This window comes from Trichosurus vulpecula, chromosome 8, assembly GCF_011100635.1.
Source record: "Trichosurus vulpecula isolate mTriVul1 chromosome 8, mTriVul1.pri, whole genome shotgun sequence".
In the NCBI taxonomy this organism is placed as follows: Eukaryota; Metazoa; Chordata; class Mammalia; order Diprotodontia; family Phalangeridae; genus Trichosurus; species Trichosurus vulpecula.
The window spans coordinates 193,400,099-193,427,083 of NC_050580.1; the positions used below are offsets into that span (position 1 = coordinate 193,400,099).

Sequence of the window (26,985 nt, forward strand, 5' to 3'; positions counted from 1 at the left end):
ACCTGGAGACCATTCCTCTCTCCCTGGATGATTTAAAGGGGTATTGTCATTGAGCACCACTGATGAAAACAAAAACAAGCATTGTGTTATTACCACACCCCCCAGGCTGATCAGACCAAGAGGGAAAAAGCAGCCTGCTTTACACTCACTCATACACATACACTCACTCATATACATAGAAAGAAAGATCCCTTTTACACCAATAGTGGGATATAAATCAGTTTGCTCTATATTTTTGTTATTTCCCAACCCGGCTAGGAGAAGATGAGGTCCCCTCAGTTCCCCAGACTTTGAAGAAGACTGGTGATGGCATGTGGTGTCACTCTCCAGCTAGAAATATAGGATTGTCTCGATTCTTCAGGCTTGGGAGAACGCTGAAAACGGTGCGAATACTCTGATTACCCCCGATTTGGGGAGTCTTCCTTGAAGGGAAAAAAAACCCAAATTACAAAATTCCTTAATGGGGATAATAGATTATCTTCCCAATCCTATTTGGGAAGATCTTTCTTGATCAAAGGATAGTCCACAGGGAATATACCCAGTCATATATTGCCAATTATCTCCAGATGTATACATAAAGCTCTAACTTTTAACACAAAATTATCCCAAATGGGATACTTACCTCCTTGCCTGGAGAAGATCTTGGGTTTCTGGGGAAAAGTCAGTTCACAGCTACAGTTCCCTAGCAGAAAACCCTTCCATCGGGTAGAAAATATCCACCAGGCCCAAAGAAGGAAGGTGGTACTGCTAAGGGGTCTGGGGGACCTGGCCTTCGCCTCAAAATTCCAGACAAACCCCCCAAAACTATGGCAAGTGAAAATGAGTCAAAAGTAAACTGAAGCAGGCAAGACAGTAGTTTATTAACAGTGATGCATATAACTGTTAATAAAATGGATCAAGCTGTCCCTACCTCAGTAAGTCAGTGACCCCAATGGGAATAAGAAGACCATATTTATTGAGGCCTTTTCTAAATAGTTCTAAAATTCTAAATAGGGTAGCTAGGTGGTAGAATGGATAGAGTGCCAGGCTTGGAGTCACTGCCAGACCTGAGTTTAAATTCAGCCTCAGACACTTACTACCTGTGTGACCCTGTTTGTCTCAGTTTCCTCATCTGTGAAATGAGCTAGAGAAGGAAATGGCAAACTACTCTAGTATTTTTGCCAAGAAAACCCCAAATGAAGTCACAAAGAGTCAGACACAACTGAAAATGACGGAACAACAACAAAAAGGGATAGGTTTATGAAGGAACACAGTTGTTTTTGGACACGCTGAATTTGAGATGTCTATAGGACATCCATTTGGCAATGTCCAGTAGGTAGTTGGAGATATAGGAATGGAACTCAGGAGAGACGCTAGGGTTGGATATCTAGATTTGGAAGTCAGCAACATAGAGAGGATAATTAAACCCACAGGTAGAGGTGAGCTCACTAAGAAACAAAGTATAACAAGAGAAGAGAAGAGGGTCCAGAACAAGACCCATACTTGTGAGGTATGATATGGATGATGAGCCAGTAAGGCAAACTGAAGAAGAGTAGGTAGACAAATAGGAAGAGAATCAAAAGAGGGCAGCGTTGAATTTTAATCCCAAAACAAATCACCTCTTGCCTGGGCTTACTTAATGCACCATCTGGAAATGGTAAGTAAGACAAATCAAACCACACTGATTAAGCATTTGTTTAGGACATGACCATTGTCATTACTACCAAGTGGTAGGCCAATAATCTTTAAAGCCTATTTTGATTTGGATTGGCCACATATATGCAATAAAGACAATTATACAGCCACTGTTCAGAAAAAAACTATGGCTTCCTTAAAATAATATTTTTCAATGTTGACTGTGACCCACTGAAGACAGCAGACTCACAAGATATCAGATATGCCAATCAAATATATTTTATAAACTTGCATAAAGCCAAAACTGCTCCAAGCAAATATATATAAAACATGGCTGACCCATGTAGTAGTTCTAAAAGCTACAGCTATTCACTAGCATCATATAAATTATTATTACAAGTGGATGGGGAAAATATTTTTTGGCAGATTGATTCCACTATTTGGAGCTCTCTGGAATATTGCCAAGAAAGTAAAAGAAATCTTAATTGAGACCTGAGGTAGAAAAGAAAAAGACACATAAAATTTAAAAATAGTCTGTGAAATTTAGGTACCAAAAACATTCTCTACAAATAATTGTGAACTAAGAAGACTCAGAAGATCACAGAGGATCACCGTTCCAGAGGTGGAAGGAACCTCAGAAGCCATCACGGATAACACCTTTATTTTATAGATGAGGAAATGGGGCCCCAGAGAGGTTATGTGACTTGCTTAAGATCACACAGGCAGGATTTGACTACAGAGCCAATGAATTTTTTTCTTTCTTTTTCCTCAGTGTATTGAAGTATGTTCCTCTAGCTCACCTCCTTAGCTTTTTTCACAGAAACATCAAATCTCAGTCAGAAGGGACCTTGGGCTCCATCTAATCCAACCCATACCCAAACAAGAAATAGATCTATGACATCACCAACAAGTGGTCATCAAGTCTTTGCCAGAGGAACTCTGGTGATTAAGAGGATATTGCCTCTCAAGGAAACCAATCTACAATGAGATAACACTAATTGCTAGGAAGCTTTTCCTTACATTGAGCCCAACTGTGCCTCTATTGTTTCTAGTTCTTCTGTCTAGGGCCAAAAAGAAAAAAATTAAATTCCTCTTCCATAGGACAGTCCTTTCTATGCTTGAAGGTGGCTATCTAGTCTTCACTAAGTCTTTCTTTCCGAAGGCTAAACACCCCTAGGTCCTGCTACCAGTCTTCATTAGGCAAGATCTTGGCTGCCCTCCTTTGGACACTTTCCAGTTTATCAGTCATTCCTAAAGTATAGTGCCCAGGTGGACACCAATAAGCTGGAAAACATCCAAGCAAATATAACTAAGTATTGATGAACAAAGGCCAACAAGATTTCTGTGCTGGCATCTGGCACAAATTATACGTGCATATCCGTTGCCTCAGCCAGCAGTCCCGAGGGTTTTCTGATACAAACTGGGCTCCCTGCTACAAAAATTCCCAGATCCAATAACAAACCTCCAAGTTATAGATCAAATAACATATTTGGTTCCCCCAATTTCAGCCAGATGTTGAAGCAAGATGAGGGATAAGATGCAACGTTGCAGTCAGTAGTGGTATACCCCTGGTAAAGAGGCATGATGAAATTCAACAACAACGTCTCCTTGCCCTGGGATCACACGTACGAGAGATTTTTGTTTTATTTTGTTTTACCAAATTGTATTCAACTGAGGCAATGTTTAAAAAAACAAAATAAATCAAAGCAGACATTCATATAAATATTTAATTAAGTTAGTTGGCATTAGAAAAAAGACATGCCTCTGATAAAAATAAATTTGATGAGAACCATTTTTGAACCAAAATTTTAAAAATTTAATCATGGACTAGCATTCTGGACCCAGCTAAAATGACTACATGACAGATGAATAAATTACCCTCCCCCTATGAGTGCTAAATTGAGTAGAATTTATTAAGTCCAGTTGTTAAGTCTTTTAAAAACATAGTGATAGTTTAATTCCAATATTCTAAATACTGCTTAGAAAGGCTAGAATCTATTGCACCTACAATGAAACATGTTGTCAATAAGCTATGGAACACGACTCAACTTTATAGTAGGATTTACAATACTTGGAAAGAACTAACAGGTTTCTTTTTCTTTTTTCCTTTGGCAAAAAGAATGCACAGTTATACCACACACACATCTTGAGGAATAAATTGCTTCAATTAGTTTTCTTTTGCTGAGAAGAAATGAAAATAAAAAGCATATGTAAAAACTACAACCACATGGTGTTATTCCTATTATCCAAATACTATTAACATAGCATTCCTTCTCCTGAATGTGACCACGTGCTTCTTGTCCAGCCTGTGATGAGAAATATAAAAGTCCAAATTCTGCCTTTCATATCTTGGCAGGCAACAGCTGGAATCCATGCATGGCCATCTGAGGGTAGAAGATGGCATTACTAGTAGACTTCTAAGCAAGAAATGTTATGTCTGACAACACAGTACCCTGCATCTTTCCAATCTCTGAACTAGTCTTGCATGGTAACCCTTCAACCCGTTCTGATGAGGCTTCCCAAATATAGGAATCTATTTCTGTGCATACCAAGGTTACTCGAATACAGCTCTCTTGCAAACAGAAAGTGTGGAAGCTTCTGTGCTTAGATTTGCTTCAAGATGGTAGTTCATTTGGTGTGTGTTTTCAATAAATCCAGCAGCAGTTATTCAAGGAAAACTTTTTTAAAAAATAAAACATGGATTTTTGGGGAAACATTTTTTCATCATATAAATGATCTGATTCTCTTGTCATGCCTTCTCCCTCCTTTAACAAGCACTTGCTGGTGGGACCATACATTTGTGGAAGCTTGATGTATGGGAAGGGCAGGGGAGTTGAAGTCAAAAGTTACCTGGGTTTGTAATCCCATCACTCACACTTGTTATCTGTGAGACTATGTGAAATTCAAGTAACTTCTCTGAGTTTCAGTTTCTAATCTGTAAAACAGGAATGATAAGAAAACCCACCTCACAGAAGCCAATGAGATAATGTATGCAGAGTATTTTATAAATATTAAAGTACTATCTAAGTGTCACCTATTATTATTACTCTTATTCCTTTGTAAATAAACACTATGCTGCCTTATGACACTTCTTGAATCATAATGAACTGTTTGCTTTTTAACTTTTCTTATGTCTCAATTTTATTTCTCCAACTAAGCTGCCCCTCTGGTTCCGTTCCCCGCCCTCTGCTCTTCTCTCTAGATGCTCTCTCTCAAAGAGCTCTTATCTATTTTCATGGTCTCATCCATGAGGCTCTCTATGCAGATGATGCCATAGATCTATGTAGATATCTATTTCAAGCTCTGTCCACTTTCCTAAGCTCCACTTGGATGTGATGCTATCCCCTTGAAGCAGTAAGGCAATAAGAACAATGTAGATGATAATTGTCAAAATGCCTATGTGGTTCTGTATCACAAAGTATATGAGACTCTCCACATAGAAGGTAGAAGAAGTAAATCATTTATTCAGACACCAGAGAACCATATCCCATAACCCAATGCTCAGCTCCCACAGCCAGTCAGTCTACTTCATCATAGCAGCAAGGAACCCAAAACATTTAATACATACTTTATCACAACATGGAGCCTCACCATTCCAAAACCTCTCTGACCCTCTGCTGGGGTCTTCCCAAAACAAATTCACCGTACAGCTAAGTCAGCCTGTTCAGTTCTAACAATCACGAGGGCAGCCATTAGCAGCCATAACATCTTTCTCTCTCGCAGCATTTTCCTGTGATATAACTTCCTTTTCCTGTCAGGAAGCTCCTCCCACCATGTAACTTAGGTTTCCTGTGATGTAAGCAGGTCACATGGCCTATCCATGGGTGGGAAAGAGCTTCAAATCCAAATTGCTATTACACCCCTCAGCTTCAGTATATCTAATATTGAACTATTCATCTAGAACAGACAGCTAGGTGGTGCAGTGGATAGAGTGCTGGACTTGGAGTCAGGAAGATTGAGTTCAAATCCAGCCTCAGATACTTACTAGCTGTGTGACCCTGGGAAAGTCACTTAATCTGTTTGCCTTGGATGGGGATAATAGGACCTGACTCCCAGTGTTGTTTTAAGGACCAAGTGAGAAAATAATTGTAAAGTGCTTAGCACATGCAGGCATCTAGGTGGCACAGTGAATAGAGTGCCGAGCCTGGAGCAGGGAAGACTAATCTTCCTGAGTTCAAATCTGCCCTCTGACACTTACCAGCTGTGTGATACTGGGCAAGTCACTTAACACTGTTTGCCTTATTTTTCTCACCCGTAAAATGAGTTAAAGAAGAAAATGGCAAACCACTCCAGCATCTTTGCCAAGAAAACCCCAAATAGGCTCACAAAGAGTTGGACACGACTGAACAATAAACAATAAGCCTAGCACATAGTAAGTGTTATACAAATGTTAGCTATTGTTATTAAACCGATGTTGACAAACTACAATCCAAGGGCCAAGTCTAGCCTTTTGTCTGTTTTTTGCCTACGTAAGAATGGTTTTTACTTATTTTTATTTTTAAATTTTAAAATATGAAAACCATTCTTAGCTCATGGACTATACAAAAACAGATGGCATGCTGTCCAAAAAACAGGTAGCAAATCGTATTTCACCTGCAAGTCATAGTTTGCCAACTGATTTAGAACCCAAATCTAATTTCCTGGATTAACTTTCCCTTTTCTATTAATTGGATCACAGCTCTCCCAATTTTCCATTTTAAAAACCTCTTATCAAGTGTCACCAAGCCTCGTTAATTCATTCTTCATGATACATTCCGTGAATCTGTCCCTTCTTTTTCTTTTCTATTGTCCCTGTCATAGTTCAGGTCCCTATCACCCTACATCTAGACATTTGCAATTTGAAAATTTCATGTTATTCCTTGCTCAAAAATATTGAGTGGGTCCCCAGTACCTAAAATATAGTGTGCAAACTCCTGAGTCTGGCATTCAAACTCTTCCTCAATCTTTTCAGCTTTCTTTTCCCACTACTTCGATGAGCAATCTCTGAGCTCTAATCAAACTGGCTTATATTTCCTGTCCACTAGATATGTTTTCTGGCTTCCATATTTCATATCATAGCATTTCACATGCTATGTATGTCCTTCTCTGACTATCCCAATATTTTCCATACTTTAAGACTTTGTTAAAATCCTGTTTTTTCCATGAAGCCTTCTCTGACCACCCCAAGTTAAAGTGATCTCTCCCTCCTATACATTCCTATTGTAATATCTACATAATCCATTCACAATTCAATTGCCCTCAGTTTCCTTCAAAGCTCAGCTCAAGAATCAACACACACACACACACACACACACACACACACACACACCCTTTTTTGAGACTGTGTCTCCCTACACTACCCAGGCTGGCAGGGCAGCATTCTCTCAAGGGCCCAATACTACTCCAAATGATACAGAAGCTTTGACCTGCTTTGTTTCTCACATGGGCCAGTTATCCCCTCCATAGGGAGCCTGGTGGCCCTCCCATTCCCGCAGGGCTCATCATATTAGTACAAGGTTTAGTATAGACCCTGTTCAGCTTAGTCCACCACAGCTCAGACCTACTGAGCTCATGTGATCCACCAGTTTCAGCCTCCCAAGGATCAGGGGTTACAAGTGTGAGGCACCATGCCTACTCAAGTATCACTTTCTACATGAAGCTTTTCCTGAAAACCCCCAGGTGTTGATGCCTTCCCAACCCACCTCCCACACAAAATTACCTTCTATTTATTTTGTAAGCAGAAGCATGACATAGTAGCTAAAGAGCCACCCAGAGTCAGAAAGACCTGCATTCAAGATCTACCTCTGAGGTATGCTGATATAACTTAAGTGAAAATATCACTTAACTCTCTGGTGTCCCAGACAATTCTCTCAAAATAGAAGTCCAGAGCCAATGCCAATCTGCACTGTTAGCAGGAGTTTCCCCATGAGGGTTCCCTATATCAACAAAGTGAAGTCAGTCCACAAGCATTTATTAAGACTGTGTCAGGGACTACGGATACAAAGGAAAGTAAGAACACAGTGCCTGCCCCCAGAGAACTAACATTCTACTAGGGCAAATAACACATAAAAAACCTCAGTATGTACAAGATAAAACAGGACCAATTCAAAAAAATTGTTCATATACTTTTATTTATATATGTTACATGGGCACAATGTGAGCTCTTTGAGGCCAAAGATCATTTCATTTCCATCTCTGTATGGACCTGGCACAGTGTCTGGCACAGAGCTGAGGTTTAATAAATACTTACTGATTGACTGATTGACTATATGTTGCCTTGTGAAATCTACTGCTATTTTCAAATGCTATTTAAATCATATTGGTGTTTAATTTTTTCTGCTTCTCAAGTCATATAATTTATTGCCATTAGCAAAATTTAAAAATTCATGAACATACCAAGAGCACAAAACTAAAAAGCATCATGTTATTCTCCTTTCAGGAAAATAAACTGTACTATGATTGTCAAAGCTAGATGTCAGTCTGTTTTAGAACAAAGGAAGGATGTGAAACTAATAAGAGGAAAAAGCAATCACTCACAACAATCACCAAAAAAATCCAAAGGAAAATCTATTTTCTCACAGATATTGTCTTCTCTAAATTAGCAAAAATTTACCTTAACATAAACTGTATTTTTAAAAAAAACTAAAACTCATCAAGTAACTAAAGATAATGCTCCAAGGCCATCTTCACAGATTTTTTTGGTTGCTTTAAATGTCATTACAGCCAAATTAATACAAATTTACTAAATATTTCCAAAACAATCCAGTAGCACAAGGTGTTTGTGTCTTGTCTCTCAAACTAGGCTGTAAAACGCCTGACAGTCAGGACCATGTTTTATACTTCATTGTATCCTCTAAAGTTTCATAGTGCTTTGCACATAGTAGGCCCTCAACGAATGTTACTTAATTGCTAAAATAGCATCAATCACTGAAAAAATTCAGGTATTTTTTGTCATAGAAATATTTACAAACTTACTATTTTAAGAGCATAAATGTTTATGAATTATTAATTTAGACTTCACTAGCCCATATAATACACTAGATTTTTAAAATATTTTTTCTGAGTCAATGGAATGAATTTGTGTTGTTCTCTTTTCATGCTGGTCTTTTTAGGAATACTGTTCCAATATTGGTCTTTTGGTTGTAGCTCCATGATCAGCTTCTGAAGTGTCATCACTAAATGCAAAGTGTGTGTGTATCTGTGTGTGTGTGTGTGTGTGTGCACGCGCGCATATATACATATATGTGTGTATATATATACACACACACATGTATGTATATATATACACACATATATATGTACACGGCTGGGTGTGTTTGTGTGTGTGTGTGTTTCTGAAGGTGTGTTTATGTATCTCTTGGCTAAAATATAAATAGGATCCTGTTAATATGTCTAATATAAACCCAATATTGACAAACATTAATGTCAACTGTTTATTTAAACTGATGTTCATTACAGTCATTAATACCTGTCAGTAAATAATAGTGTTTGAGTTTTACTTTTCCAATATTTCTAAGCAAGGATAAAAACCCAGGAAATATGTTCATATACAGATACCTATAATCAACATTTAGAGTTTTCAACTAACAAATTAAAAATAGACCTACAAACAGATAACAAATTCATGAATTTGCTAAGGGTTCTTCCCCAACTGTAAATATCAGTATTTAGTCATAAATACACACAAAATGATCTTTTAGCCATCCTAAGGTCAAAAAGCTGTAACAGGCCTTATCTTCAGCAAATTTTGATTTAAAGTTTGTTACCAGGGCGGGGGGGAGGGATGGGGGAAACAGAGCCAAGATGGTGGCTGGAAAGCAGGGACTTGTGTAAGATCTCTGCCAGGTCCCTCCAAACATCTATAAAAATGTCTCTGAGCAAATTCTAGAATGGCAGAACCCACAAAATAGCAAAGGGAAGCAGGGCTCCAGCCCAGGACAGCCTGGGTGGTTGCTGAGAAGGGTCTCTCGCATGGAGCTGGGAGCAGAACAAAGCACAACCCAGCCTGGGCCCTGCCAGGACCAACCAGACTGGAAGCCAGGCAGAACAGGCACTAGGGTTCTGAATCAATAAGCTGTGGCAGTTACCAGACTTCTCAACCCACAAACGCTGAAGACAACAGAGAAGGTTAAGGGGAAAAGCTGCTGGGACAGAGTGAAAGGAGTTTGAGGTTGGCCACTGCCACAGGGGTGGCAGAGGTGGTGCAGCTCTGAGGCTGCTTCCAGAGCTACAGCTGCAGTTGCTTCTGGCCCCAGACCCACCGGGTGGGAGAAATTAAGTGGCAGATTAGAGCAGGAGTGCAGATCGTGCTTAGATCTGAGTTGCGGTCCAGGTTGGCAGTTCTTGGGGAAGAAGGAGCATTGGGGTGGCAGAGCTTACTGTGTAGAAGTAGCTCTGAAAATAGCAGCACAGCCCCTCAAGCTCAGAACAAAGTACTCTCTACTCTACAAGCAGTCATACCCCAACAAAAAACTCAAGGGTCAAGTAGTTGGATGGGAACAAGAACAAGCAGTGAAAATGAACCCAGATTCAGAGTCAGACTTTGGAATGAGAGTGATGCAAGAAAATCATGAAAAAAAGTCAATGGCTTCCTAAAGGAGACCCAAAAAAATACTGAAGAAAATAACACCTTAAAAAATAGACCAACTCAAATGGCAAAAGAGCTCCAAAAAGCCAATGAGGAGAAGAATGCCTTGAAAGGCAGAATTAGCCAAATGGAAAAGGTGGTCCAAAAGACCACTGAAGAAAATACTACCTTAAAAATTAGATTGGAGCAAGTAGAAGATAGTGACTTTATGAGAAATCAAGATATTATAAAACAGAACCAAAGGAATGAAAAAAAATGGAAGACAATGTGAAAAGTCTCATTGGAAAAACCACTGACCTGGAAAATAGATCCAGGAGAGGTAACTTAAAAATTATTGGACAACTGAAAGCCAAGATCAAAAAAAGAGCCTAGAGATCATCTTTCAAGCAATTATCAAGGAGAACTGCTCTGATATTCTAGAGCCAGAGGGTAAAATAGAAACTGAAAGAATCCACTGATCACCTCCTGAAAAAGATCCCCAAAAGAAAACTCCTAGAAATATTGTCACCAAATTCCAGAGCTCCCAGATCAAGGAGAAAATACTGCAAGCAGTCAGAAAGAAACAATTTGAGTATTGTGGAAAAACAATCAGGATAATACAAGATCTAGCAGCTTCTACATTAAGGGATTGAAGGGCTTGGAATATGATATTCCGGGGATCAATGGAGCTAGGATTAAAACCAAGAATCACCTACCCAGCAAAACTGAGTATAATGGTCCAAGGCAAAATATGGATTTTCAATAAGATGGAAAACTTTCAAGCTGTCTCAATGAAAAGACCAGAGTTGACTTTCAAACACAAGAATCAAGAGAAGCATGAAAAGGTAAACAAGAAAGAGAATTCATAAGGGACTTACTAAAGTTAAACTGTTTTGTTTACATTCCTACATGGAAAGATGATGTGCATAATTCATGAGACCTTTCTTAGTATTAGGGTAATTGAAGGGAAAATACATATACATATATATATATATATATATATATATGTATAGACAGAGGGTACTGGGTGAGTTGAATATGAGGGGAAGAGATCTAAAAGAAATAAAACAAAATTAAGGGGTGAGAGAGGAATATATTGAGAGAGGGAGAAAGGGAGAGATAGAATGGGGTAAATTATCTTACATAAAAGTGTCAATAAAAAGCAGGTCTGTTGGAAGGGAAGAGGGGGCAGGTGAGGGGTAATGACTGAGTCTTGCTCTCATTGATTTGACTTGAGGAGGGAATAATATACACACTCATTTGGGTATCTTACTCCACAGGAAAGAAGGAGAAAGGGTATAAAAAGGGGGGACGATAGAAGGGAGGGAAGATAGGGGGAGGAGGTAATCAAATGCAAACACTTTTGAAAAAGGACAGGGTCAAGGAAGAAAACTGAATAAAGGGGGACTGGATAGGAGGGAGCAAAATATAGTTAGTCTTTCACAACATGAGTATTGTGGAAGGGTTTTACATAATGATACACTGTGACATATGTTGAATTGCTTGCCTTCTTAGGGAGGGTAGGTGAGGAGGGAAGAGGGGAGAGAATTTGTAACTCAAAGTTTTAAAAGCAGATGTTAAAAAAAAAGTTGTTTTTGCATGCAACTGGGAAATAAGATACACAGGCAATGGGGAACAGAAATCTATTTTGCCCTACAAGAAAGAAGGGAAAAGGGGATGGGGGAGAGTAGGGTGACAGAAGGGAGGGCTGACTGGGGAACATGACAATAAGAATATATGCCATCTTGGAGTGGGGGGAGGGTAGAAATGGGGAGAAAATTTGTAATTCAAAATCTTGTGGAAATCAATGCTGAAAACTAAAAATATTAAATAAATAATAATAATTTTTTAAAAAAAGAATTGATGCTCTTCTGCCTTTAATAAACTCTGCCAACTACCCCCCCTTTTTGTTTCCATAAAGGTTTGCTACGAGCTGCAATGCCCATTCATTTTCTGGTTTTATTTATGGCAAGAATGTTAAGATTGATATGATTTGATTTTTCCAATGGTCTGTCCACCCACTGGTCACTGAACTTTCATTTTAAACATCAAATAATAAACTGATGTTTACAGATTTAAAAAAAAAAAGTTTGTTACCAATTTTTCTGGTGATTCTCTTTGGTTACAAAATCACGGAAAATCACAATCTCCAGATCACAATTAGAGATGATCTAAGTAGCAATGGAGAGATACATAGAGGGCATATAAATAGACTAAAGCATATGACCAATTTGTATATAAGAAATAGAACAAAAATTAGCCAGAAAATATAGGATTGGAGAGGGAGGAGAGCTGGTCATGAAGTAAAAGCAAGAGAGAACAACAGATGGACAGCCCATGTGTTGTACTGGCACTGTTGGCATCAACAAAATGTCAAAAGACTTGGATTGAGGCCTCCAAAGTTCTGGGTAGAGCCTCTGGGGAGAATAAGAGCCAGCATGGAACAATGGAAAGAATGCTGGCTTTGGAGTCAGAACCTGAGTTTGAATGCCATCTTTGCCACTTACTTCCTTTGAGATCTTGGGTAAATTATTTAATCTCTCTGATCTTCAGTTTCCTCATCTGTAGAATATAAGGGGGTTGAGCTAGATGACCTCTAAGGGGCCCTTTCCAGCTCTAAATCTGTGATTCTACAATTTCTAAGCAGACACAGACAATAACAGTACAGAAAAGGTAGACACGAGTGGGTTGAAATCTATGCCAAGGGAAATGAGTACTTCCATCTATGAAATCACAAATCCACTCAATTATACTGATAATTTTCTTAATTAAGTTCTGCATTAACATAACAAGGATTCTCCTTTACTCTTGCCAAAGAGGGATCAGAAGATACCATCTTTTTAATCAAAATGATGACAGTTCTCCACTCCCAGAAAATCTATAAATCACAGATTGAAAAGCTGATTTTTTTTTGGCCTCAATCTTAAGGAATGATCCTGGCCACTCATAAATAGCACTGGAAGCAAGGAAGAGTTGTTTGTTCAGAGTAGGGAGAGTAAAGGATGGGGGAGGGGAAGGGAGCCAGGATTAGGAAGCTTTCTAGCATTTCAGTAATCAGACTTCCTTATTTAGTTTTAAATACATTATGGTGGAATTCTACAACATTCAATACACCAAATCTTGTCATTTTTCATCTCTATCATACTGCTCACATATATTTCCTCCTCACCAACAACACAATCACCACCGTAATCACCTCTTACCTAGACTAATGGAATAACTTCCTATTTGGCCTCTCTCCATACATACAAAAACGATTTTCTTAAGATGCAGGTCTAATTATATGACCTCCCTCTATTCAATGAAATCCAGTGATTACCTATTCCAGGATCAAATATAAGCTCATCTGTTAAAACTCTTTACAGCCTGCCCCTTCCTACTTTCGCAATCTTCTTGCACATTACTTCCCTCTATCCACTCTCCAATCCAACCATATTGGGTGGTTTGCCATTCCACACACAGGACCCTTCATCTCCTCAATCTATAATTTTGTATTGGCTGTCTTCTATGCCTGGAATGTACCCTGTCTTTGAGACTCCTTAAAAACTCAGCTCAAGTACCACATTCTACACGAAAATTTTCTTGATCCTTCCCAAAATTACCTTGGATTGGAAGAGGAGGAAGAAGGAAGAGGAGGATAAGGAGGAGGAAAATAAGATTTATATAGCACTTTAAGATTTGCAAAATGACTTACCAAATTAAATATTATTGGGGTGTAGGATGTACTCAGGAAAGACTAGTACCTCTGGTGTGTGAAGGCCACTGAGCCCTTTCAGGGCTGCTTTCTACCTTTGATGTCTATGTGATCCACCTCTCACCTGTGGCTACAAGAAGCTGTAGCATGCAGAGTGGGTGGTCACATCCTGGTAAACCATTTTGGCAGACTGGCTAAACCAGGCTGAGGGTAACCAAGGGGTCTCAAACCCATCGGTGCGTTAGGGTGGTGTCTACCCCAGCATATGAAGACTTCCTCTGGTGGAATGGGCAGATGAGAACAATTTGTTCCAATGGCCATGAAAGCAGCTGAAGCTGGTGCTATAAAATGCTCAGAGCTGGGTTAGACATCAAAGATTCCAAGGTAATCTACCGTGTCTGGAGCCATCACCAGTCATCTTGACTCTGATCTGCCACTGGACTGCGATGACTGGAAGAAAGAGTGAGGCCAATGACTTCACGGAACTCTGTCTCACTTAAATCCAGTTTCTGCATATCTTTCTGATATCAAAAGATATCACCCATATCACTTTACCAATCTCAAAGTCTTGTGGTGACAGGCAAATGACAAAAAAGCAGGTGCGGGCACACTGGGAGCTATAGTCACAGCCCTGCACACAGGCAGCCCAAGCCATAGGGTCATCTTCTCACTGGAAGCAGCAATGGGATTTGGCAGACCCCTGGGTGTCTGAACAGCCCTTTAAGGATCACATTGCTCACTTCCTGATGTGAGGAAGGGGCTAGAAAAGATGCCCTAAAAATTGTCTGCTTACCTAACTCTAGCCTGTTTACCACAGTAGGCAGGGATCCCGTCCCAAAACACAAAAAATGTACGAAAATTTCTGCAAAGATGATTCCACTCACCATCAGTACCTGGAATGTGTATGTACTTATAGACAACACAAAATCCAGTAGACCTGAAAGATGAACAGCTCTTGTTGCAAGAGAACTCAGCAGGTATCACATCCAAATGGCAGCAGGACTAACAAATAAAGGCCAGCTTACCAAAATCAGGGTGGGCTCACATTTTTCTGGAGTGGTTGCAATGAAAGGGAGCTCCATAATGTTGGTGTAGGTTTTGCAATCAAAACTAATCTAGTCAGCAAGCTTATATGCCTACCAAAAGGAGTTAATGACAGGCTCATGACAATGCAATCACCACTTGCAAGAAAATGCCACGCCACCATCATTAGTACCTATGCTCCCACCATGATGCAACCTGATGAGATCAAAGAGAAATTTTATGAAGACCTGCAGACCCTCATCATCAATGTGCCAAAAGAGGTTTTACATATATATAAGCCAAAAAGCTTATAATTCTGGGTGACTTTAAGGCTCAAGTAGGCTCAGAATACCGGACATAGCAGGGAGTCTTTGGAAGGAATGGAGTTGGAAATAGCAACAGCAATGGTCACTTACTATGAAGACTTGTGAGTGTGTGTGAAGACAATTCATTACCTTCTCGTCACCAACACTGTCTTCCATTTACTTAAATGCAATACAACTCCATGGATGCAACCTACAATCAAGCCTTGGCATTTAATAGACTGCCAGGGCTGTCCACCCTTAGGTTATCTTAGGGCCTCATTAAAATAAAATAACTATTAGAGGGCCACAGTACACTAATAGAAAGTGGGGGAATGCGCATCATCAATACGACAGGCAAAGGTGCGAAGTACGTAAGCAAACACAAAACAACAAAGTGATAACACAACAGTATAAAGGTAGGTCCATACTGACTAGTCTGCATCGGCCAGATGGAACACATCCCACAGATCGATTGAAAATTCCCTGCAATATGTTCCATCTGTAATACTGCTTAAAAACACCAAACAAAAGTAACATTAATTAAATTATTTATTAGTGATGGAATTAAAAAATCTAATACACATTCCATGCAAATTATTATTTTATTTTTTCACTCATGAAAATTAAAGCCCACAGACAGGCCCCATAAAATCGCACTGTGGGCCGCATGCAGCCCGGGCCGTATTTTGGACAGCCCTTTCTACTATGTAACTGTAATGAGAACAAACAGACAGGATGTGAAAGTGATGAAGCCAATGTGTGGTGGACTGATCATAGACTTATCCTCTCCAAGCTAAGTATTCATATTCAACAAAAGCAGTGCCCCAAGGCAAGATGACTACCAGACGACTTGATGTCAACAAATTAGAGTACTTCTCTGGACAGGAACAGTTTGTTGCTAACTTGGGAGGGAAAAAGTTGAGCCAACACACAGTTGGCAATAGTGGAGCAGAAAAGGAGTGGGCAAGTTTCAGAGATTTGGTGCACAGCACTACATTTACTCAAGTCAGAATACTTACAAACATCAAGACTGGTTTGATGAAAATAATGGGGAAATTCAGGACCTGCTAAATGAAAAACAAGAACTCCACAGAGTTTATCAGCAAGATAATTCATCCATCTCTAAGAAGGCAGCATTTAATTTCATCAAAAGTAAAGCACAAGCGAAGCTTAGACAGATGCAGGATTTTTGGTTCAATAAAAAGGCAGATGAAATTCAGTTTTATGCTGATAGTAGCAATCCAAAGTGCTTTTATGATTCCCTGAAGGCTATTTATGGGTCAAAGACATACAATGCATCTCAACTATTCAGTGCTGATGGAGGCACATTGATTAGCGATGAGGACATGATCATGGAGAGATGAGCTGAACACTTCCCTTGTGTTCTCAACAAACCATCATCAATCAATGCTGAAGCCATTGACAATTTACCTCAGGTGGAAGTCAAACCCTCTCTAGCCTAATCTCCAACTGAATAAGGGGTTTTGAATGCCATTAGGCTCTTCTGTATCAAAGCGCCTGGTATTGATTATGTTCCAGCTGAGATTTACAGGGTGGAGGGCCCATTGCTTATACAAAGCTGAATGAAATTTTCCAGGTTATATGGCAAGAGAAGGCTATCCTCCAGGAGTTCAAGGATACCTCCATTGTCCATCTCTATAAAGGTAAAAGAAATAGACAATCACAGAGGGGTCTCTCTCCCTTTTTATTACTGGCAAGATTTTTGCCAGAGTACTCCTTAATAGACTGATCCTTCATCTGGAAGATGGTTATCTACCTGAGAACCGGTGTGGCTTCAGAAAGGAATGGTCAATATGGTGTTTGCTGCCCAACAACTCCAGGAGAAATGCCAGTAGCAAAACAGAGGCCTGTACACAATACTCATTGATCTGACCAAGGCTTTTGATACCATCAGTCATGAGGGCATATGGCAAATTAGGTCAATATTTAGTTGCCCAGAGAAGTTCATCAGTATTGTATGTCAATTTCATGAAAGCATGCTTGCCCATGTTCTGGATAATGGAATGTTCTGGTGCTTTCCCAGTCACCAATGGAGTGAAACAAGGCTGTGTGCTTGTTCTCATGCTTTTTGGCATGATGTTTTCAGCAATGTTGTCAGACACCTTCAACGAGGTCAGATACCTTCAAGGTCAGCTACCACACTGATGGTAAATTATCTAACTTGAAAAGACTATAAGTAAGACTAAAATGGAAGAAATTTTATGAATGATTTTTTTGTTCACAGATGAATGTGCACTCAATGTAGCCTCTGAAGCTGAGATGCAACAAAGTATGGATGAATTATCTGATACTTGTGCTAATTTTGGCCTAACAATTAACAACAAGAAAACACAGATGCTTCACTAGCCCCACCACACCATCCATACGTGGAACCACTGTTGCTGTGGATATATCCACTTACCTTGTCAGTATATTTTCTAGGGATGTACACATTGACGATGAGGTTGACGCACAGATTGCCAAAGCTAGCTCAGTATTTGGGAGGCTCCGAAGGAAGGTGTGGGAGAGAAGAGGTATTGGACTGATTACCAAACTGAAGGTCTACAGAGCCGTTGTGCTGACCTCATTGTTGTATGCCTGTGAAACCTGGACAGTATACTAGCACCACGCCAGGAAACTGAATCACTTCCATTTGAAATGTCTTAGGAAGATTCTGAAGATTACCTGGCAGGATAAGGTACCAGACACTGAGGTTCTTTCTGGAACTAAACTTCCAAGCATTCAAATTCTACTACAGAGAGCACAATTCTGATGGGCTGGCCACATTGTTCAAATGCCAATATTCACTTGTCTAAAAGACTATTTTATGGAGAGCTCACATAACACAAGTGTTCACATGGTGGTCAGAAGAAGTAATACAAAGACACTCTCAAGGTCTCTCTGAAGAACTCTGGAATTGATTGCATGATATGGGAGATACCGGCACAGGTCCATCCAGTATGGAATGTCCTCAACAAAGAAGGTGCTGTGTTCTATGAGAAAAGCAGAATTGAAGCAACTCAAAGAAACTCAAGATGCGCAAATTTAGAGAATCCATGCCAAATGTTCACAAGGACTACTTGTGTCAACTTATGGTAGAGCATTCCAAGATTGTGTTGGTCTGATCAGCCACAGTTGGACACACTGTAACTTGACTCTAACATAGTGATGTCTTTTTGGTCCTCTTCGAGAATGAAGGACAACAACCAACCAACCAACCAGATGTTATCTCATTTGATCCTCACAACAACCCCAAGAGGTAGGTGCTATTACTTATCCCTATTTTGCAGTTATTAAGAGTTTGCTACATGTCAGGTACTGTAGATATAAAGGAAGGCAAAAACACAGTCTCTGCCTTCAAAGAGTATACGTTGTACTAGAGCAAACAACATATAAAATACCTAGGTATGTAAAAGATAAAACCAAACCATTTTACAGTTGAGGACATGGAAGTAAACAGAGCTTAAGTAACTTGCCCAGGCTAACACAACTAGTATTTGAGGCTAGATTTTAACTAAGGACTTCAGATCCAGCACTCTATCCATGGCACTATTTAATCACCCGTATATTATTATGCATATATTTGTTTATGTACATGTTTTCTCTCCCATTAGAATAAAAATAACTTGAAGTCAGGAATTATTCCATTTTTGCACTTAGCACAGTGCCGGGTACTTGGTAAACACTTAATAAAAAGCTTGAGGGTTGGTTGGTTGATTGATATTCATACTCAAATATAAATATAAAAACACTCTCCAAAGGTTATCCTAACTATTGTTCTCCATTCCTATTATGAATTAATGAGTTAATACACAAAGAGAAAAAAGATAGAATGAAAAGAAAATACATCTGTTTCTGTTTTAAATACTTTGTGTTTAGAGAAGATAGAAGAAATATGTCTACTAATCATTTAAAATTTTATTGGAAAAAATATACTAAAATTCCCTCCAAAACAATCTTTAAGCATCATGAAATAAAACTATTAGCAGGCTAATGATTTGCACAAAGGTGCAAAAAGCCAAGGAAAAAATGTAAAGCACTTCACTGCTAGTTCAACAGTAAAGATTAGAGTAGGGCCAACAAATTAACAGAATAGACACATGAGTAAAATCCAAATGGCTCTACTTTGAGTATATTCAAAAAGGGTCCCTGGTCCAAAATAAATAGCATCCATAAAGGCCTCAGAGAAAACTTGTCATATTAGCTTTCCAGTTTCTGGCTTGAAAAGTTCAATGTATCATGTTGGTTTTAGTTAGAAAATAAGGAAAATGCCATGAGAAAATCGAACAATGGTTCAGAAAATGCTTCTTTGTTTGCATCCAAGAGGCATCCACTGCCCCATTTCAATAACAATGGTGTTGAATCTTATGATCTTGCATCCAGTGGGAGACTGAAAAATGCAGCTGTTTTCTGTCCAACTGTTTTATTCCACATAAAAACATATAATCTTGATATGTGACAACAAAGTAATGTTGACTTGTAGTTTGCTTTTATTTTGTTTTAAATATTTCATCTCAACTATAAATGTTTAACTCAGTTAACTCAGACACCAGTATCTTATCACATTTATGATTTTTTTGAAGTCCTAAAAAATTAATCAGATCTCAGAATCCTTAGTCTCCATTTCAAGAATGATATGTTACGGGCATGAATCAGGCTCTGTCTACATGCATATTATTATACTTGAGAATTTAGTTACCTTAAAATCTAGCAGTGGTAAAATGTTCTAAAATATTCCAAACATGAAAAGAACAAAAGACAGCCTTGAACTGTTTTCTTATTATTTTAGCTTCTTCTTGTTAAGAAAACTGAGCCTAGTTCCATAACCAAGCCAAGATAACCAGGGTCAAAAACCTAGAATAAGTTGAGCAGTTTTGTTTGTTTGGAGAAAGAATCTCCCACCACTCCCAATTCCCTTCACTCCAAACCAAAATTTAGGACTGGGGAATGCCAAGCCTATGGTCCTATGATTACGGAAGCAGGTGCAGACAGCAATAAAAGAGCAGATCTCTTAAGCTACAAAATTACAAACCAATGTTTCTCCCTATTATCCCAGCTGCCTCATACCCCTAAAAAAACTATAAATGTCCAGTTTTCCACTTATTTCACCCTGAACGTAGACTTCTCTTCCTCACCTGAAACATGATCTACTTATCTACTGATTACAAGCATTTCATTGGTAGGCCAAAACTCATAGCAACTTGAGTTTGTGTGGTTTAAATCCACCTATGTTAAGTAGCTTAAAGTTTTCCAGCTGATGATTTATATTCAGTTTGTGAAAAGGATGAAAACGAGACCAAAAAACAACTAGCCATCAACACAAACTATTACCACTTCATAATGAAGTTAACTGATGTAAATCAATCATCAAAAGAGCAAACCAAAAGACTCCAGAAACTGTCTCAGCCAGCAAACATTTGATCTTCTTGAGAAGAAGGTGTGACAAACAAAAGCAGTACCAGTTTAGAAAACAAAAGTCTTAGTTCAGTTTTAAGCTATTAATGCTTAAATTTGTTTGTAAAATCTTATACAGGAAAATTGTAGGAAAACTATGAGCTCATTAATTATCAAATTAGAAATTACTTCATTAAGATAATGAAAGTAGAAAATAAGAACAAGTTTACTGAACATTTATGATTAAGACAACTAAGCAAAATCAGGGTATTAAAGGGTATGAAAGTTGTAAATTGTAAAATTGTAAAAACAAAAATGGAAAAGATCTATCAATATTTCTATGACAATCACCTCCTTCTAGCAATGAGAGTGGAACGACCACATTTGGATTCTAAGAACATAGCCCCAGGTGTGGTCCACGAGGAAATATAAATGCCATAAAAAGATAGGAAAATAGACGGATCAGACCAATGACATAAAGAGAAAGAAGCAAATCAGTTAAATCTTTGTTGGGCTAATTAATTAGCCCATCTCATGCCATATAAGAAAATCCTGGCAGTCTTATTTCATGTCACATAAGGAAGAATGTTTAGGGGAGAATTTTAAAGTGCATTTTTTCCAATAAAAGTTTAAATTATTATTATAATGATTAAGTGCCTAGCATGTGCTAGGGATATAAATATAATGAAAGAAATGATCCTTTTTCTCAAGGAGTTTACAGGGTCACAAGATACCTGATAAAAGGAGCATTCCAAATGCTTAGAAAAAAATCAGGGACTTGGTAAAATCACTGTTAAAAAAGATAAATAAAATATCAATGTAGCACCTTCCTACTATCTTTTCATTCTGATTCTCTCCTTCTTGCCATAAATTGTAGAGCAAGAATGCACCAAGGGCTGAAAAGCAATAGGAGGAAGAGAAAAGAGGTGGAGAAAGAAAGAACAATCAGTCTTCCAGCTGACAAAGAATGGTGTGGAAAGACCCAAAGAGCCAGCGTAGAAGAGACACAGGATCCAGACATAAGGTTCTGGTAGTTCAAAGTGGGGCTGGAAGATGGCAGTTTGAGAGGAGTCTATTCCAGGGCTCACCCATGAATTCACTCCACTAGCAATAAACAAGGTTCAAGAAGCAATCAAGGTCCTACATGACCCAGCCAATAAGGCAACCATGCAGAGAAGCTGGGAGGGGACAAGATTAGAGGTCCAAGGTAGTAATAAAGCAATGAGGGAAAGAAGTAAGAAGAAGAATAACTGCCCCATGTCTGAAGTTCCTTCAACTGACTGGATATTGAATATTCCTAAGATCATGAGGGGAACAGCACTAGAGATGCTTGTTAGCTCCCAGTAGGAGCAGCTAATAGGGAGGTATGAGTCTAAGGATGGGAAATGTGTTCCTAGAACTCCAGAGTTTGAGGAATGGCCTATAGACTCATTAAACAGTTGCCTGGGTCTAGGAAAAACTGTGGGCATGCAGAACAGGAGTTATTTTTATATTTTGTTTTATTCCTTTTAAATTTATTTGTGGGTATAAAGAACTACATAGTTAAATTATGTTAATATAACTTCATTGAAACAGTCCAAAGGTAGGAGAGCAGTTTCCTCCCAGTGAGGGGTGGGAGGAATAAGCCATAAAGTCTAAATGGATAAATACACAAAAACATACCACACCCTCTAGGATAACAAAATGAGCAGCACTGCCACTCACAAGAGGGGCAGAGTTAGGTTACAGAGGCTGCCAAGTCTCTGAAAAACATAGAGAGCTTAGTGCCGTTCCCAGTACCCTCTGGTGTTATATAGAATGCATAACTGCCAGGGGGGGCATGAAACTGCCAATACTTAATCATTATGATTGAATAGGATCAGATAAATGACCCAACAACAACCCTTGATAAATCAATAACGACTGACCTATGTGCCTGCTTGCCCATCTCTATATATCTTTGAAAATTACATGTACAATGAAGGCTTCAATAAGGGTTTGAATAGAGATCATAGAATCATAGCGTTAGAACTGAAAAATGGTATTTAGTCCATCACCCTGATTTTACAGATAAGGAAACTGAGGCCCAGAGAGGTTTTGTAACTTGCCCAAGGTCACACGGCCAGAAAGTGGCAGAGGCACAATTTGAACCCAGGTCTTCTGACCCTTCATCTAGTACATATCCACCATGACATGCTGCCAGAAGACTTTTGTAAGCTATATTCCGCACAACACAGCATCTTTATAGTTACACAACTTACTAAAGGAAGTAGCAAATACAACATCCCACCATGATTATTTCTGTTGATTATTTGAAAAAAACAAAATGTTTGATTCCATGGATTAAAGGCCCTCTTCCAACAAGGTCAGAAGACCTGTGTTCAAATCTCAGCTCTGCTATTTGCTAAGATCTGGGCAAGTTACTTAACCTAAGGACAACAGTTACAAAACCTTCCTCCCCCCCAATAAAACTGGAGCACACTCTCCCACAAATCCACATAGCACCTGAGAGAAGAGAAAGTACCAACTTAGAGTACAAAGGTAATGGGGCGTACATATTGGGAACATATGTAACAAAGTAACTCTACCTTTGGTACCACAAAGCCCTTTTGTCTCCCCACTGAGTTCAAGCTACTTCTCTCCCTGGACATGGTATCTACACTTGGTTCAAGTCTATTCTTCTTCACAGTTCAGCTGTTGCTTACCACGGCTAGCTGTCTATTGCATCCAGGCACCTCTTTCTAATGCTGCCAGGGTATCACAACTTAAAGCTTCTTCTTACCTTGAATGCTGCTCCTCTCGATGCCTATCTCCATGAAAGATGTGTTTCTGCTTCCAGATGGATGCATCTCAACTATGTCTTAAAATCATTCAAACTCTCAATATGTTCAAAGTGGGACTGACAAAATCTCAAATTCGACTGTGGTTGCAGCCTAGTCAGTTAAAAGTCCTTTTTCAATTCAATCACATTTGACAAAAGGGATAACAAGGTATTAACATGTTTTTTTTTTTAATTTCGTTAACATTTATTTTGGTCTTCATAACCTCACACCTGGATTATTGAAATAGCTTGAAGGTAAGTCTGCCTGCCTCACATCTCTCCTCCTTCCATTCCTCAGTCTGTCCTCCATTCAGCCATTAAGGGTGAATAGGGAATGCTATAGGAGTTGGTGCTCCCATTATCAGCAAACCCTCTTGTGAGAAGACTAGACTAGAATAAAGCAAGCTTATTAACCCCTCTGAATCTGTCTTAGTGTCCTTCCTGTCTGACCAGATATTTCAACAATTCAGCTAGCAGCTGCTGTGGGGGTGAAAGACCAACACAAATCCAACCACAAGAACACTGCAAGCACAGGTTCTTTGATCTGCTTTACTAAGGAAAGTAACGTTAAGAGGTTAACAATCTCAATTTAATTGAACATACAAATATCATTCACTTAGTTCAGGGGAAAAAGCCAGCACCCTGAACATCAGAGCAAATATAAACAAATTACAAACATCAACAAACAGACCTTGTCTGATTCAAATCCCAATGCATAGTTACCAGGGTTTAACAAAGTCCCAACATCCGGATTTACAAGCTGGAGGGCTCTTAACTACAGCTGCCCAGAGTCTCTGCATCAACACACCTTCAAGAGTGAGAGCCCCCCAGAGAACGCCAAACTCTGGGTTTATATATCTTGTTCAGGGTCAAAGGTGAATCACACATGCGACTCACCCACATGACCTAAAAGTGTCACAAAAACGTGACTTAAAGCCACATGGTCTAAAAGCCTCTGACGTCACAAACACGTCACTCAAACCCATGTAAACTAAGCTTTCCCTTGAGGCAAGGAGGTCATCAAGGATTCCTAATTTTATCAAGTAAACAAAGGCCAAACTCTTCAAGGGCACTCAATTGAATAAGTGCTAAAAGCCCATCTTGATTGCCAATATACCAGATCAAGAGTGAACCTGTGCTAGCAGCCCTCCTGTGTGCTGTTGTTATCTGTCTTAAACAGGGTCACATACAAAATGCTCTATGTGGCATTTGAAGCCCTTTATAACCCAGCCTCCATCCTACCTTTCCAGTCTTATTACACCTTACTCCTGACATGTACTCTTTGACCCAGTGACAATGATGCTGCGGCTGTTCCACAAACGAGAGATTCCACCTTTTGGCTCCAGGTTTTTTCTCTGACCCTCCCCTATGCCTAGATTGTTCTCCCTCATCTCCTCTGACTACTGACCTCCCTGGCTTCCTTTAGTCTCAACTAAAATCCTACCTTCCACAAGAAGCAATGCCTTTCCTCTGCTAATTATCTCCTATTTATCCTGTATATAGTTGGCTTTGTATTTATTTGTTTACATGTCTCCTCCATTAGACTGTAAGCTCCTTGAGGGCAAAAGGACTGTCTTTTGTCTCTTTTTGTATCCCCAGAGCTTGGAAATGGGTACTGGCATCACTTTCATTTGCTACTTTCCCTTTTAGCTGAGTCTACTATTTCTACCCAGAGCAATTAGTCTAAGAATCCACCTGCAGTAAATCATCTGTGAGTGTTGGTTTTATTTTAGGCCAATGCTTAAGATAAGCATTCTATACTGACTCTATGACAATCTGAGGGACAGACAAATGCCACAAATCCTGAGTCTCCACTCCCCTTCTAGAAAATTCTTACACAGAACAGCCTTGAAGAGGGTAAGAACACAAAAGGAATTACTCACACCCACTTACTAGGTAGAAAGTCCAGTCCAGTCCCTGGAGCATAAAATCCTCAATTGAAAGATGAGTGCTAAAGACGTAACCCACAGTGGAAGAAGTACTGTATGTAACATATCTATGCTTATGCAAATGTCGCTTATTAAGGGGTTCAGTTCTGTTTGGTTTGTCAGTTATCTGACTCACAAATTTCTCTTACTATAACCCCTTGGGCCTTATGACTAATTTACTAGTTAGGAACAAACCAATGATTCGACGTCAGAGTAGGAAGAGAAAGTGTGATGGCAAGCAGGGTGGGACTTTTTGTTGTTTTTTTGTTTGAGTGCTTCTCAGCACTAAAGCTATCAAGTGCCTTTGACTGAGTCTTGCTTTTGTTTTAATCAAGAGTCTTTGATTGAATTGGGAGTCTCTGATGACTTTCCTAAGTCACAAGAAGGCCTAGGTCACATGAGTTTGAATCACATGGTTGTGACACCCTCTGGCCCTGAAGAAGTGTATATATACTTGGAGGTTAGCGTTTTGTTTTGGGGGCTCTCACTCACTGGAAGAATGTCCTGTGATTTGACCAGACAAGACTCTGGATAGCCATGGCAGAGCCCTGCCTGCCCCTTTGAAAATTCAGATGTTGATGTTTCTTTCTCTGGTAACTGTATGTATTGCTATAGTCAGATGGTTAGAAGCGTGTCTACTGGTTTGTGTTTATTTGCTCTCTTTATATAATGTATGCTTGTAATTTCTGTTTGTATACTCTCTCACGTTCAGGGTGCTGGCTTTTTTCCCCTGAACTAAGTGAATGATATATGTATGTTTGATTAAAGTAAGACTGTTAACCCCCTCAAAGTTGCTTTCCTTAGAAAAGAACCTGTGCTAGCAGCCCTTCTGTGTGCTGGTGTTATAGGCCTTACACAGCCACAGTAGCTGAAAGTACCATTGTTGTTACAGAAAGCCAGAATGCAAGATGGTCAAATTGTGCTGTCTGCCAACACTTTTAGAGCACTAACTTGGGGTCAGCATAGATCTTTATTCGAATTCTGCCTCTGACACTTACTAGCTAGAAAATCATGGTAAAGTCATTTAATGTTCATGATCAGTTTCCTCAACTATAAAATGGGAATCTTATTTATATGGCCTCCCACACAGAATTATCATGAAAAGTAAAAGATATGGATGTAATGTGCCCTGCACACATCATCAAGTTATTAGCATTATTTTTGCTATTATTATACATGGTTGTCTCCTCCTTTGGGGAATCAGACTTCATGATACAGTTGAAGGAGTCACCAAAGACCTAGATTTGAATCTCACCTGACATATACTAGCTGTATGACCACAGGCAAGTCATTTGCCCTCTCTGATCCTCAGTTTCCTCATCTATAAAATGGGTATTATAATGACATTTACCTCACAAGGTTTTTATGAAGATAAAATTATATAACATATAGAAAAATATTTTGCAAACTTTAAAAGCACAGAAACGTCAGGACTGATGATTATTACCTGTGAAATAAACCTTGCCTAAAATTTATATTTCATACAGTCACTTTCTAAATCAGATAGGAACTTAAAAATGATAGGAACTTCAAAGCTGGTGGACCAGCTCATTTCACAAATACTAATCGCTAACACCAACATGGTATTCCTCTTGAATGTATTTTTTCATATGTTGATATATTCGTCTTTATTGCAGTATACTTGATAAAGTTGGCCTCAAAATCAGAAGGACCTGGGTTCA

At 39.1% G+C, this 26,985-nt stretch overlaps 1 protein-coding gene across 1 annotated transcript in view; it reads right to left on the minus strand.

The window, feature by feature from the left end:
- Nucleotides 1-26,985, minus strand: part of FSIP1 (fibrous sheath interacting protein 1) — a 276,680-nt gene that overhangs the window by 198,874 nt on the left and 50,821 nt on the right. Inside the window, exon 11 of the mRNA XM_036734577.1 lies at nt 20,927-20,929. Coding sequence (XP_036590472.1) covers nt 20,927-20,929 — 3 coding nt within the window. The remainder of the gene's footprint in view (nt 1-20,926; nt 20,930-26,985) is intronic.